This window comes from Aotus nancymaae, unplaced genomic scaffold (genome assembly GCF_030222135.1).
Source record: "Aotus nancymaae isolate 86718 unplaced genomic scaffold, 86718_ANA_hifiasm-v0.15.2.pri h1tg000019l, whole genome shotgun sequence".
Lineage (NCBI taxonomy): Eukaryota > Metazoa > Chordata > Mammalia > Primates > Aotidae > Aotus > Aotus nancymaae.
Window position 1 is genome coordinate 22,503,486 of NW_026988431.1, and position 13,618 is coordinate 22,517,103.

At 35.1% G+C, this 13,618-nt stretch overlaps 1 protein-coding gene across 3 annotated transcripts in view; it reads left to right on the forward strand.

Annotated features, from left to right (window-relative positions):
* The window catches only part of SATB1 (SATB homeobox 1), a 90,589-nt gene that overhangs the window by 28,400 nt on the left and 48,571 nt on the right, over positions 1 to 13,618 (forward strand). For all 3 annotated transcript variants that reach the window (XM_021674533.2, XM_021674526.2, XM_012466727.3), the window contains exon 6: positions 13,025 to 13,136. In XM_021674533.2, coding sequence (XP_021530208.1) covers positions 13,025 to 13,136 — 112 coding nt within the window. The remainder of the gene's footprint in view (positions 1 to 13,024; positions 13,137 to 13,618) is intronic.

Genomic DNA, 13,618 nt, shown 5'->3' on the forward strand with positions numbered 1-13,618 from the left:
TAGGTTTTATAATATGCTTTGATTTCTCTAAAGTACTGATAACTACTTGTAGTTTTCCAAGTGTATTTATTCTCATTACTGAAAATTTCCTTTAATGTGTTTTGGTTTTTTGTCTTTGATTTTTTGTTTATATATTGTCTTGTTTTAAAAGTACATTGCTATCATTTCAAGCCCCGAATCACAGGTAATCTAGACAGGAACTGACTTTTGGGATAACTTGGCATTTGGGATGTTCCAGAAGATTTGCTGGTATAGTTCTGTGCACTTACTTCTCTTTTCTGTTCTTTCATATCCTCAAGACCAGTAGGCATAATTATGCTAATAGCCCTTTGTTTTGAACCCCAAGGTAACATTAGGCATTTTCATTACAAATTGTGGGCAGTTGAATTTCTTGGGTCTGTTTGAAAATACAGATTTCAGTCATCGGACTGGCCTGATCTGATGGACAAGGCTATCATGAGCAGTTCCATTTTAAAATAAAAAGATTCCTGTTTGAGATGTGCTGGAACGATTTTGTATTTGCCCCTTCCCAGTATAAAATTATAATCTTATGTTTAAACACCATATATTTTGAAGAAAAGCTCTAAAGAGAATCTTCTTTCCTTTTTAAAATTATAAAACTTTCCCCAGTTTTTACCCTACTGACTGTGGGAATCTTAGATTATAAGTGTCTGCTTTGCCAGGTATTCAGTGCTTGATACTAATTGGATCTTATGACCACTTTTCAGCAATTGTAGTACTGTCATGGTGGTATCTACAAACGAAATGGTAAACCAGTCTTATATGGGTAGTTGTGTGAATTGCAAAACTTGTACCAAATAATTTTTTTGCCTCCTCTTTTGAACCAGTCATGACATCATTCCTTTTTCAACTTACTGAGATGTCTGCTCTGTGTTAATATTATAATATGTATAATCTGCAATAGAATTTTCCTCTAAATTGCAAGTTTTCCTTTTTGAATCTAATATATCAGGCTCACTTTTAGATGACTTAGATACATAAGGATTTTATTGTAGCTTGATGTTAGCTCTCTGTAACCTTTCAGATATATTAATCAAAAAAGCCAAACTTAATAAAGCATCTAACTTAAAATGGATTGATCTCAGATATTTTATAGCCACTATCTTTTCACAATAGTAAAACATAAAAGAGTTTAAGCCATGCCAATTTAGAGAGTGCTTAACAATGTGTAACTACTTTATTTTCACTTAATAGATTTTTACCTGTGCCTTGTTTCAGATCTGAACAGGTTTCCTTTGACCTCAAAATCACTAATGCAAGGAAAATTACCATATCATGAGAGTATTTTTCCTCTTTTTTTGCCTGATGCTTAGAATAATAAATACTCCCAAGGCTTAGGAGTAGACATGGCCTGAGCGAAAGCCTATTAAATGCTATTTTCTAATTGTTTTAAAAAAACAACTTAACCAAATCATTCTAACCAAACTGATTTTCTTGCTAAAACAGAACTAGTTTTAGAGTATATTTTAGATATCTTTTTTTTCTCGATTACTACTTAAACTTCAAGTTATGCTTTATCTGGATTTGCTTTATAGATCTGCTTCATTTCATGCCAGATTTGGGCAAACTCATAAACAACCCTCCATTCAAAAAAAAAAAAAAAATCCAGATAATCAAAACAAACAGATACACAAACTCAATTTCCCACTCTTTCATTGGAAACTGCTTGATTATAACGTGCCCTGAGTATAAAAAACATAAGAGAGCCTTTAACATAACAGGAGAGAGCCTCAGCCCTGGTTCCGCAGCTCATTGCCAATTGAAGTAAGGAACGCTCTGGCTGTTGGGACTTTTAAATCTAGACTTAAAAGTTATTTGTTCTGTTTAGCATTTTTAAAATGATTCTATTAGGAATTGTATGTGCTTCAGTTTTAATTTTAACTCATAATGATTGTAAAGCACCCTGGGATGCTCGCATGAAGGGCGCTACAGAAATATAAGGTTGTATTGTGTTGTGATATGCAGTCTTATGGGGTGCTGGAGTTTCATTATGGACAATTCATAAGGTTGCAGAATTCCTCATTGCAGAGAAGGTGGCTGTCTTCTTTAGCAGTCTTTTTCTCTCGTCTTACTCTGAAACTTTGTTCTCTTTAGTCATCCTCTTTCTTTCTTAAAAAAATTGATTATTTTCTATTGTAATATTTTCCCATGGAAGTGCTGATCTAATTTAGTTTACTCAGGTTGAAGATGCAAACCAGGCGATAGGTTGGAAGTTAAAAAAAACGATTAACGCTTTAATTGCTAGCACTATATGAGATCACATTCTTATCTGAATAACAAGACATGGTACTTCATTACTAGATATCACCAACTACCTCAGGCTTGTCCCATTTTACTGTCCACCTACTATTTTTTCCAAGGCAGTTCAAAAATGTAACAAGTATTAACTTTGTGAAGTGTCATAATGGGACTCTTCTCTGTAGTTAAACTCCTGGGTTATGATAATATATGACAGAGCTTGATCTCATTTTCTTTTTACTTTTTAATGGGACTATTTCTTTAGAGTAATGGTATTTCTTCAACAACTTCATTCTGTCACTTTGTATGTGTTTTTGTTTGTCATTGCTGTCTAGCATCACTTTAATTAGTGAGCTCCTAGCATCATAGCAGTCAGGAACGTGAGTCCTATTATGGCCAGCCTTACGAGCTTGGGCAGCTGACCCTCCATGACTCAATTTTCTCATCTGTAAAGTAGGAAGATAATAGTTCCAGTTTCTTAGTATTGTTTTGAGAATTAAATGAGCTAATGTTTAGAAAACATTTAGGACAGTTTTCAGTCCTAAAGTATGCCATAACTAGTTTTTTTTTTTTTTTTTTAAATGTGGGCATTGAGAGTTTGAAATCACACTTGTGCGTGCCACATGGTCTAAGAAACTCTCAGCTACATGGAAAATTTGGTGCAATCTTCATTTTTAGTGGAAACAACCAAATACTTTTCATTTGTGAAAAAAATGAAAGGTATTTGGACCATATAATAACTCATTCTCAACGTTAAGGAACACAACAATCATAAAGTTATGATGTATTTTAAAATGGAAGTGGGGGAAGACTGAAGCTTGTACTTTAAATAAATTCATTTGTAAGTCTGGCAAATATGATACCCTAGACTAGACAAAGTCAAATAGAATAAAGATGTCTGATGGAGCTGTCATCAAGAGGAGAGCTTCTCCCAATGTCCTGTGCATTAACTAACTTCACCTGTACTCCCAGCAGGTTCTGTCCTCTCCTTACGTGCCTAGCTTAGCGTTTTCCACATTGTTCTGAAACAGTCTGTGGACTAACTAGGCTGTCTGTATATACTGTAATTGACTGTCCCAAAGAAACTAAGTTGTATTCATCATCACTGTCATAGATCCTGGCACACAGTAGGGACTCGGGAATATTCATCAGACTTAAACAACCTTGTAGGATTTGTACATGTTTATTTCATAAACCAATATACCATGTCAATAGTTGTATTAGTAGTACTTTATAGATACTTATGAAATATTTTCCTACTATACTTAATTCTGTATTTTTAATTTACCTAACTAGAACAAATCACTTCTGAATTTTTCTCTAAGAAAGCCTACGGACATTCCAAACTGTCTCATGCTTTTATATATTTGATAGTTTTCATGAATATGTGTGTTAAACTTACATGTTTGTAAGCAGAACAGTAGTCTTGGAGTTACAGGGGACTCAGACATCTGAAAAATGCTTGAAAGACCTAATTATACATCACAGTTAAGGACAAGCTTTAAAAACATATGCAGCATTTCTAAATTTTAAATTTTTTCTTCCACAATTGTAAATGTATTTTGGCCTGGCCAATAATTTTCATTTTGTCTCAGTTGCATTATATTTGAGACCTTACTTTACTGTTATTTTCATATGTCCATTTTCTTCTCATATTCAACAGTAAAATAGGAAATTTTCAGTAACAGAGTCAAATAATTAAAGATGCTGACATTGCCAATATGGAAATGTTGACAGTATCACCCCATGTTCACTTACAATGTCCATTCCTCAGTTGTGTTCTAAAGTCAACATTTGGCATAAGAGACTCCATTTAAGGCTGTAAACATAGAACATTTTAAAGTCAGCTGTATAAAAGTCTAGAGTTACCTGAATTTAGCGAGAGCTGCAAGTGTAGATAACTGTTCAGCCATTCCAGAATGGGCCTTAGGGACTTGGTCTGTCCACCTTTTGCATGAGCACCAGCTCAGCATGGAAAACACATGTTTAGTGATGGATGGAGCTCTTTATTATATGATTTATAAGCCATTCCAACACATTTTTATCATTTCGCTGTAAATTCTAGTGAGATGATTACCAGAGAATGGCATTTTCCTACACTGTGAAGGATTTTCATAATATTGATTGAGATGAGGCCAGATTAATTTGATTTTTCTGTATGATCTAATCCAGAGGTGACATTGGTTTATATTTATCTGGTAGACATGGGAAGTCTTATCTAAAAGCCAACAATGATGGATAAGACACAGAAATCAAAGCTGTGGTTTAGTCTTCAGTCTTCTATGAAGTCTTGGATCAGAGCTGAGTGGGGTTCATGAACCCCACAGTCTGCTCCAAGGTTTTGTACAGACCCTGAAATTATAAGCCGGTTTTTGGAATACATGAAGGGCAGCTTTCATAGGTTTTATGTAATTTCCAAAATTAGTTCTGTGGCCCCATAAAAAGCTAAAAGCCAGGATTGTATTTTACCCCCAATTTTTAGGCAATATGGCTTAAAAATCCAATATGCTCATATAAAGAAGAAATGCAAAGAGGTAATATTAAAGTCTCCTGTGAAGAGTTACAGAGCCTAATTCTAATATTTACTTTTGGGAAATGAATTGTTCAAAGTACTTTAGTTCTTGTTTTCACTCTGTGGCTTAAAGGTTTTTGTTTTTTGCTTTTTGTGTTTTTTTAAATGCTTTATTTAGGATCTCTGGAACTTAAATTTGGTGTCTTTTTGCTTCTGTTTGTAAGTACAGATACTGGAAATTTTAATCTCTACAGAGGATAAGCAATTTAACCACACAAGGGCATCAGAGAAAGAGATTTCTCAAATGTGAACATTGGTATAGAGTGCCTAAGATTCAGAATCAGGAAACAATTTTTGCAACAAAATCAAATAAAACCCTTTGGATTCATATTTATCTAATAAAAAACTTGTGAAAATTCTATTTGTATATAATGTAATATTTAACTTAATGAATATATTTTAAATAATGATAAGCAGGATGCCAAGGGGCCGTAACCTTCCTAAAAATAAAACTCTAGTTGGAAACATTTGCACAGTGAGTGCCTGAGAATGAATAATGTGCGTTACAATTGAATCTTCTTTAGTCACTTGGTTTGAGAAGACATAGAAATTTCATAGACTCTGAAAGCTGTTAGAAGAGACATTGGAGATTATCTAGTCCAGTTCCCTTCATGTTAACAGCTTCTGTGTGCAGCTAATTTGAAATATCACATGCCCTTAATAATAATATACCTTTTAAAAATATTTTATAGTTTAAGCTCTTTATGAACATATTTATTTGGTTTGAGTAAGGTTTCAGTGTGATAAGAAGGGTCTAGCTAGGTACTTACACAATGGGGCAGAATAGAGAATCTGGTCAGAACATATTATCTGAGCATTACATAAATTAACTATATGGAAGAGCCATATAAACCATGAACCAACACTTTAAAAATTATGAATTGAGCATTTAAATAAATAAAATTTCTGTGCTTCGATATGATCACATTTTCATCTTTAGGAAATATAGTAGGAAAATTGAAATAGAGTTGGATATGTTCTCTTTGTGCTTCCTTTTGTATCTTTGGAGCTTTGTACTGAGTTTCCAATTTTAGCAATGTGCCAGGGTTACTTTGTATGAAAATGCCATTTTCAGGCACTAGGATTGATCAAGATGGCACGAGCCCTAACTATGACAACTAGAGTTTAAGTAAAATTTAGAAGTGGTTAGTCTCTTCTCAACAAATTGAGACTCCAAATATGTCCCAGTTGTATCTCCCAAGAGAATAGCTTAGAAAGCAATAGAGGATCCAGAGGGAAAGATTTGGGAAACATAAGCTAACAAGCACAAACAGAATATTACACTTAGAAATCCTGCCATTCGCTCTCATAAATTGAAGCCCATTTCCCGTCCTTCCCACCCCAAATACCAGATGGGGACTACCTGTTAATTTTCAACAAATTTGTTTCTCGTCAATATCTCATATCTCATACAGTGCCTCTTAGAGCTTGTTTTTAGTATTTGATGTCCTTTGAGATTAAAAGGAAACCTCATTTACGAGGAATCCCTGTGAAAATTGTATTTGAATGTGGAGGTGATGTGAAGTTGAAGTTTGACCTTTGAATTTTCCTCAGACGGATAAAAAGCTGCTATAAAAATTTAGACCATAGGTAGTCAGGACATGGCACAAAGTGGTGGGAGATCAGAATGTATGAAGTTGCATTTCTCAAAAAATAAAAATATAAAATAATAAAAGCCAGTAGTCTGACAGATTGTTCAGTAAATGCTCATTTTATTGAAAATTATAAAAAGGTGCTTAATGCCTTTGCACCATTAATACAATACATAAAAACGTTAACTATCAAGATTAGTGTTCTATCCCTGAAAATTAACTATAGGGCTTTATACATCACCATCCATAGACTGAGAAGTTAAAGGTTTTTAAAATACACATTTTGCATTGTGCAGGCATTTATTTCAGAAAACAATTATTTTAGACTTTATGCCAAAGACATTAGCAATGATGTGCTTTCATTTAAAGCACGGACATAACAGATACGTATTATAAACAAGGTAGAACCATGAAATTCTCCTTATAGAATTAAACCTGTGCAAGATTATTTCCCTTGCTGTCTCTCTAGTGTATTCCAATTCAAAACATACATTCCTTCCTACAGAAAAAAGATATTCAGATTCCTTAGTTGAAATTAATTAGCATTCAGAAACCAGATAGCATGTTTTTGGGTATTCATGAGATCTCTGTTTGAAAAAAATGTTTTTAACTTGTAGAAATGTGTTGCAACACACAGATGGGAAGAAAAAGAAAAAAAAATCTCTTTAGCAAGCACTGTGTGTAAAAGGAATATTACATTTTGCACGCTCCTGATTGCTCTGTGTAAACAGTTTTTGACATCTGTCTTTATAGTTTTCGAGGAGAGGAAGACTTTGTTAAAAGAATCATTTTTATACAGCAGTCACCATTTCAGTCTTGCTTTACCTGTATTATGAAAGCAGATGGTCTGCATGTCTTTTGAATATTTATAACTATCAAAAACAATCTCTTGCTATTCACCCTTAGGCTTATGAGATGTCAGGACTGTTCTGGTTGAAAAAAATCATCTTGGGTGTTTACAGAAAGAGGATTACATTAAGCTGAAATGACTATACATTTTCCAGTTTAATATTTGTCCATCAGCTGTTTAATCGTATTTAGATAATTGTGTAAATAAGATGTTGTAGCCCTTGCCCTCTCTGCTGATGGAGCCTGAAAGCTTTAAACATGGGTGAACCACCATTTTGTAGATGTTCTTGCTACCTCCTCCCCACCTCAGCAAAACCGTCGGCAAGTGCTTAGTAAGTTTTGATCATGATATCACAGTCCTGTTTTTTTTTTTTTTTAAAAAAGTGGTGCACAAAAAGCAAGTATGTAGATCATATGAAATACTAGGAAGCTGCTGGCTTCCGGTACAGGCTGTTTAGTTTATTAGAGTATATTGTAATATGCAAATATGGTACAGCACTCCAATTACCCTTTAAAGCTGACATGGTTTTCTTTTTATTTTCTATGAGCCTGCAGAGCTCTGAGGGTATTTTGGAAAACTTTTGGTATAGTGGGGGTTAACTGTTTTTTGACTGGAAGCTGAGCAATCAGAGATAACAGATTTTGCTGTGGTTGGTTGATTTGGCAGAAAAGCATGAACAGTTTTGGTTTAAATGATTGAATAACCTGATTAGCATTGTTTTGGGGTGGTTTTTTTTGGTTGTTGTTAAAGGCATAACAAAGCAATTTTAAGGGTAATCAGATCTCTGCCTTTCCCCAGCTGATGAATCTTTTTTTGAGAAGTCCTCACCTCTCTAAAAACCCCTTCATTGGCTACTAAGATGAACAAGTAGAAAAATAAAACGATCTTTCTTCATTTTTTAAATGTGTCATAAATATATACCTACAGTATATATGATATTCTAGCAGGAGTTTTAAAGAATATAATTTTTTGAAAAATTATGTAACCTCAACTGATTCCTTGTGGTTTTTGTTTTTCAAATTTAAAAGAGCTACAGTATTTGAGAGCAAAGGTTCAGAATGTTCTATCTATCTTTAAGTTAGGCTTTAGAAAAATTCCACCCTTACCTTTTCACAATTAGAAAGGTTATAAATAATGTATTTGGCTGAAAAGGAAGCTCAGCCTGTGGCAGATGGTATCATTCTAGAGTACTGGGGTTTCTGTGAAGATGGCATTCTTTCAGATCGGAACTTCAGCAGACTCTCAGAAAGAACCGAAGCTCTTCATAGGGAGTAGACATGTGCTTTATGGATCTTAGAAAAGCTTACAACTTGGCTCCTAGGATGAGAATATTGTGTCACACTGGGGTTATGAGACCCACAGCCAATTTCTGCCGACTTTGAAATTGTATTTCCCAACACTGGAAGCTGCGGCTTATTTATTGGTTGGTATACTGTGTAGCATTTGAACTTGGGATTTCAACCGACTGAGTTTGTCAGTTGGTTTATTTTATTCAGTGAACATTGATGTTTTATACAGACCAGCCACTGAATAGGAAACTTGCCATACAAGTTGTGTCTTTTTCAAAGTGCTTTGGATAGCTCATATAAATAGACACTGAGAGAGAACTGGAATAACATAACCACCGAGCACTGCAACTTCCGAGACATCTGTGTGGATGTATTTTGAAAAACCTGTGAAGGGATCTCTTGCAAATTAATGAACAAAGGTTCTTGAAACTATGATTTCTATCACGACAGCCAAAGCAATGGATTTGAAAGACTTGTGTGACAACAGTTAAGCTGGCATTACTTTTGACCTTTAAGGGGAAAAAGAGGGAAGAGGATTTCTGGTGGCTTGCAGTAATAACTTTTTTTAGTGACCATTTTCATTGATCACCTAGTATGTATCCAGCCCCGTAATGAGTCCAGGATGTATTGAGATGAGTCCTAATGCCCACAGTCCAGTGGAAAATAAACAGCAGGATGAGTGCTCTGGTGCAGGGAAGTTAGGAAAGGCCTCATTGGAAGCAAGGATGCCTAGACTGTATCCTGAAGGATGAGCAACTGTTAGCTAGAGATGGAAGAGGGCATGGGTCATGCATCCAAGCCAGAGGAGTGGTGTGCCTTCTTGATGCTGTCTACCAGATACAGGCCGGCTTCAAAAGCACCACCAAATTGGAGTATGAGAAGAAATGGAATATTTCCCCTTGGTGTTTTCCCTTATTATTGCTTGACCCAACTTGTAACTTAATAATTTCATCAGTGTACTTCATTCTACATTACACTGAAAATACTGTATATCATTCGAAAATTTTACCTGATACTCCTTTGATATTTAAACTGTAGTCACCTGATATGAAATGTGATCATATAATGAAAGCCCAGTGATGAGGAGGCGGCAGAGGGTTGCCATAGTAATTAATATCTCTTAAGTCTATACGTAATATGTTACAGGCTCTTTGCTAATTGTGACACATCTATTATTTATTGTCTGTCCAAGGGTAGATAGTATGTCTTTTCACATCATTATTTTCCTACGGACTTGCCCAGTGCTTGGCACATAGTAGAAATTAAATAAGTATATGCTGAATTAATTTTAAAAATGCCTGAATGGATGGATTCTCAGAACAACTCCATGAGATGTATGTTATTATCATTCCCATTTAACATAGGAAATTGTGATGGAATGGTCAACTATTTGACCCAAGGTCATACTACCAGTGTGTGTATGTTTATTTCTATTCTGTTTTGTCAGATGAACATTTAGTGTTTATTTTGATATATGCCAGGCATTGAGCTAGAAAATAATATGGTACCCCAGACCTGCGTGAACTCACAGCTTAGTGCAGTCTTTTTTAAACCAGTACCTCCTTTTAAGTGACACAAGAATCCCAAGCCTTTCTAACATGAAACTTGGTCTACTATCTGTACATCCCCACCACCTAGGAAAATATTACCAACTATGGCTTTCTTTTATTTGTGTTATCAAAACAATAGGTGTTTCTTCCCTGATACTCTAAGATTACACTATTGAATATGATTTTCAAAGGCATGTGCGCCACAAAATTCTGCAGTCTCTTCCCTGCCATTGAAACCAGCTGGCTGGTCTACTCCAATGCTATGCCTAAGTTTTTATTAAGGATTTTACCACCTGATCAACACATGCATGACGCGACACACACACACACCCTCTTGAGGTAGCTATATGAGCAATCTCATTGGACAGACTATTGCATATTGTTCCAATAAAAATAGATGTGACTCTAAGTTACCTGAATTAGGAAATAGTTCCCAGTCACCCTAAAGCACAGAAAGACAGAGAATCCAAAAAGTTGCTTTGTCAATGCATTATAAGTTATGGATTAGCCTTTCATGTCTGTCTTAGGCTGTTATTTATACTAATCAGAGTTTCCTAAGCATACACCATGTGACAGAAAAAGCACTTAAGCCCAGAGCCTACCGCTTTAGGGTTAAGCAGTGTAGGGGGAAGCTTTGATGATGATGCACATACGGATATTATTTTCCATGTATGGATAATAATAAACTATATAGCACTACTACATCTAGCATCTAGTTTTATAAAACTATTTCAGATTTGTTTTCACACACACTGTGAATTCTTCCTCCTTCCCTTGTCCCCTATATATTTTCCACTGTTGATACACCAAATCACTTTAAATTGAGATGATCTATTTACATATCTGTGTTCTTAATAGATATAAACTTCTTGTAGGCGGAGGCTGTGTCTTACCCATCTTTGCATCCTTAGTACCAGCCAGGATATGGTAGGTGTGCAGCAAAGAGAATATTCATATATAGAACTGTTGGCAAACTGAAGTATACTGGATGTTTGTCAAAAACCTCAGCAAAATTTAGATATTCCATATACTGCTAAAAAATAAGACATAAACCACATCTAAAACTTCCATGTATTATTATACTAACATTTAAGGAACTGTCAGAATGTCTAGGTAAAGAGTAATCATTTAAAAAGAATATTGGACCAGAGTGGAAAAACATGAACTGTCATCCATTTGCAGAAGAATCACCATTATCCATCAGCGGTCTCAATAGTTTTTATTAGTGTCTGACTTTATTGATCCCTTATTACAAGAGAGTAAGTGTGATCGAAGCTGACAGATCAGGTAATCTTCTGGCTCTGGTTTTAGCAACTTTGCTAAGTGTCTTTTTACATTGTGGACTGTGGGAGGCTCTTAGTGAAATTGCAAGCTATTGGATTAATGGCAGAGCATCATGAACACATTAAGAATGTCTTTTTAGAGATATAAAATGTGAAAATGACTATAAAGTAGAAAGTGTCAAAAAAAAAGATATCACCGTGCCTCTTAGGAAAGACAGCTGTGTTTTACATAAATAATGCGACTCTAGCTTATCCTTCACTGGAAGTTCTTTAGAGATCCCCCAAATTTACATATTACGGAAATGTGTGTGTGCTACAGAATTAAAACTGATAGTGGATGTCAGGAGAATTAATAGTAACCAAAAGAGCTTTACATTAGAGTTAACTTAAAGAATATAATTACATAAAAATACTTTTGTCCCCAAACTGACTTTTCTGGTCGTTCACTGCCTCCCCGAACAATGCTGCCTTCTGTAAACTATTTCACCATAGAGCAACTGATGTCTGAAATGCGAGTTCTCCTGTTGCTACACATAGGGGTGAGGGATGGATTGGTGCTACAAAAATCTTACTCCTAAGACCCATATTTTCTAGTAACAGCTAACTTAAGCTGTTACTAGAGAATATGGGTAACAGGTTAAAATGGACCTCGAATTTAGTGTACCATAACCAAAATTTTCTGGGAGGAAAACACTTGTTGAAAATGTTTTTTTAAAAAAAAAACTCCCAGTGATAAATTAAAATCATGTCTTCATTTTTGTATGTTAAAGGGTTGACCCTGTTTTCAGTGTAAAAGCAGTATTTAAGTTTATTAAAAGCAGGATAAAGAAAAGTCACAATAGGTCATCTTTTTTGTGGTATCCTTGAGAAATTTAGTAGCGTGAAATGTATAGATTTAAAATTTTTATGGTCAGTTTGAAATTCAAAACTTAAGCTTTACTATTGATGAAGCCAGTAATAAGATTGCAGAATGTCTTTCTCTTGATAAAGGATCTCTGTGACTAGTTTGTTTCTTTTCAAATATGGTCAGTTAACCTTTGAACAGTGTTAATGCACCTCCACTTTAAAATAATAGAGTGAAAAGTGCAAGTGCTTTTTCTCAAATTTTAATCCCTTGGGATCTTGGTAAAATGCGGGTACTGAGTGTCCTGGTCTGGGGTAGGGCCCAGGATTCTGCATTTCTAACAAGCTTCCAAGTGATGCCCATATTGCTGGTCCCTGGTCTATATTTTGAGGAGAAAGGATGTAGAGTCCAGTCAAAAAAATCGCAAAGTCGCGTATATTTATGAATCATAATTATAAAGTCATCTTCATGTATTTAGATTTATTGGGACCAGTGAAAGTTTGACAGCCTAGGAATAGATAACATTGATGGAGATTCAGTAAATGCTCGAGCAAAGTCTGTGGGTTTGATAGCTTTATGCTGGTCTCAGTGGGCTGTTACTTTCTACTTAAATAAGCATTTGATGATCTACTTAATGAATTTCAAGAAGTCGAAGCTTTAGGCTAAAGTGTGAAACAAAAATGTATTGGTACTCAGTTGATTAAAAAAAATACAATTGAGATCATTTCTGTGTTCCATCTTGTGCCTCTGTGTATTACAAATGTTCTCCCCCCTTCTTCATGCAGAGTATGATTTCTTCCATTGTGAACAGCACTTACTATGCAAATGTCTCAGCAGCAAAATGTCAAGAATTTGGAAGGTGGTACAAACATTTCAAGAAGACAAAAGATATGATGGGTAAGCAAAAAAGCATTGCAGCGGTGGCTACATACCATTACATGTCATTTGGGGGTTTATCAAAGTCACATCTAAAGCCAGGTCTTTTGATTGCCCAATTAGAGATCAATTTAGAATGTTTCTTTGGGGGTGGGAAGTGGGTATGAGTATAATGAGATAATTAAATTCAATAAATGTTTGTGTTTAAATCAGCCAAACTGACTTGGTTGTCAGACATGCAGGAAATCGAGGCGTGAGGAGGGGAGCTGTCATTTTTTAACATCTCAGTGAAGACCTAACCAGGCCTTGAATAACTAATATTAGCTGTGATTTCTCTCAGTGATAAGTCCTGCTTTCAGATTTTTTGTTTTTGTCTGAGGGAATGAGAAAGTGCCTATTTTGATAACCAATTTTTAAGGAAATTAAACTTCTTGAATTAAACTATATTTGTAGTTTCCACAATAGAGATCAAGTGATTTTTATCCCTCTAACCCCCAGCTCCC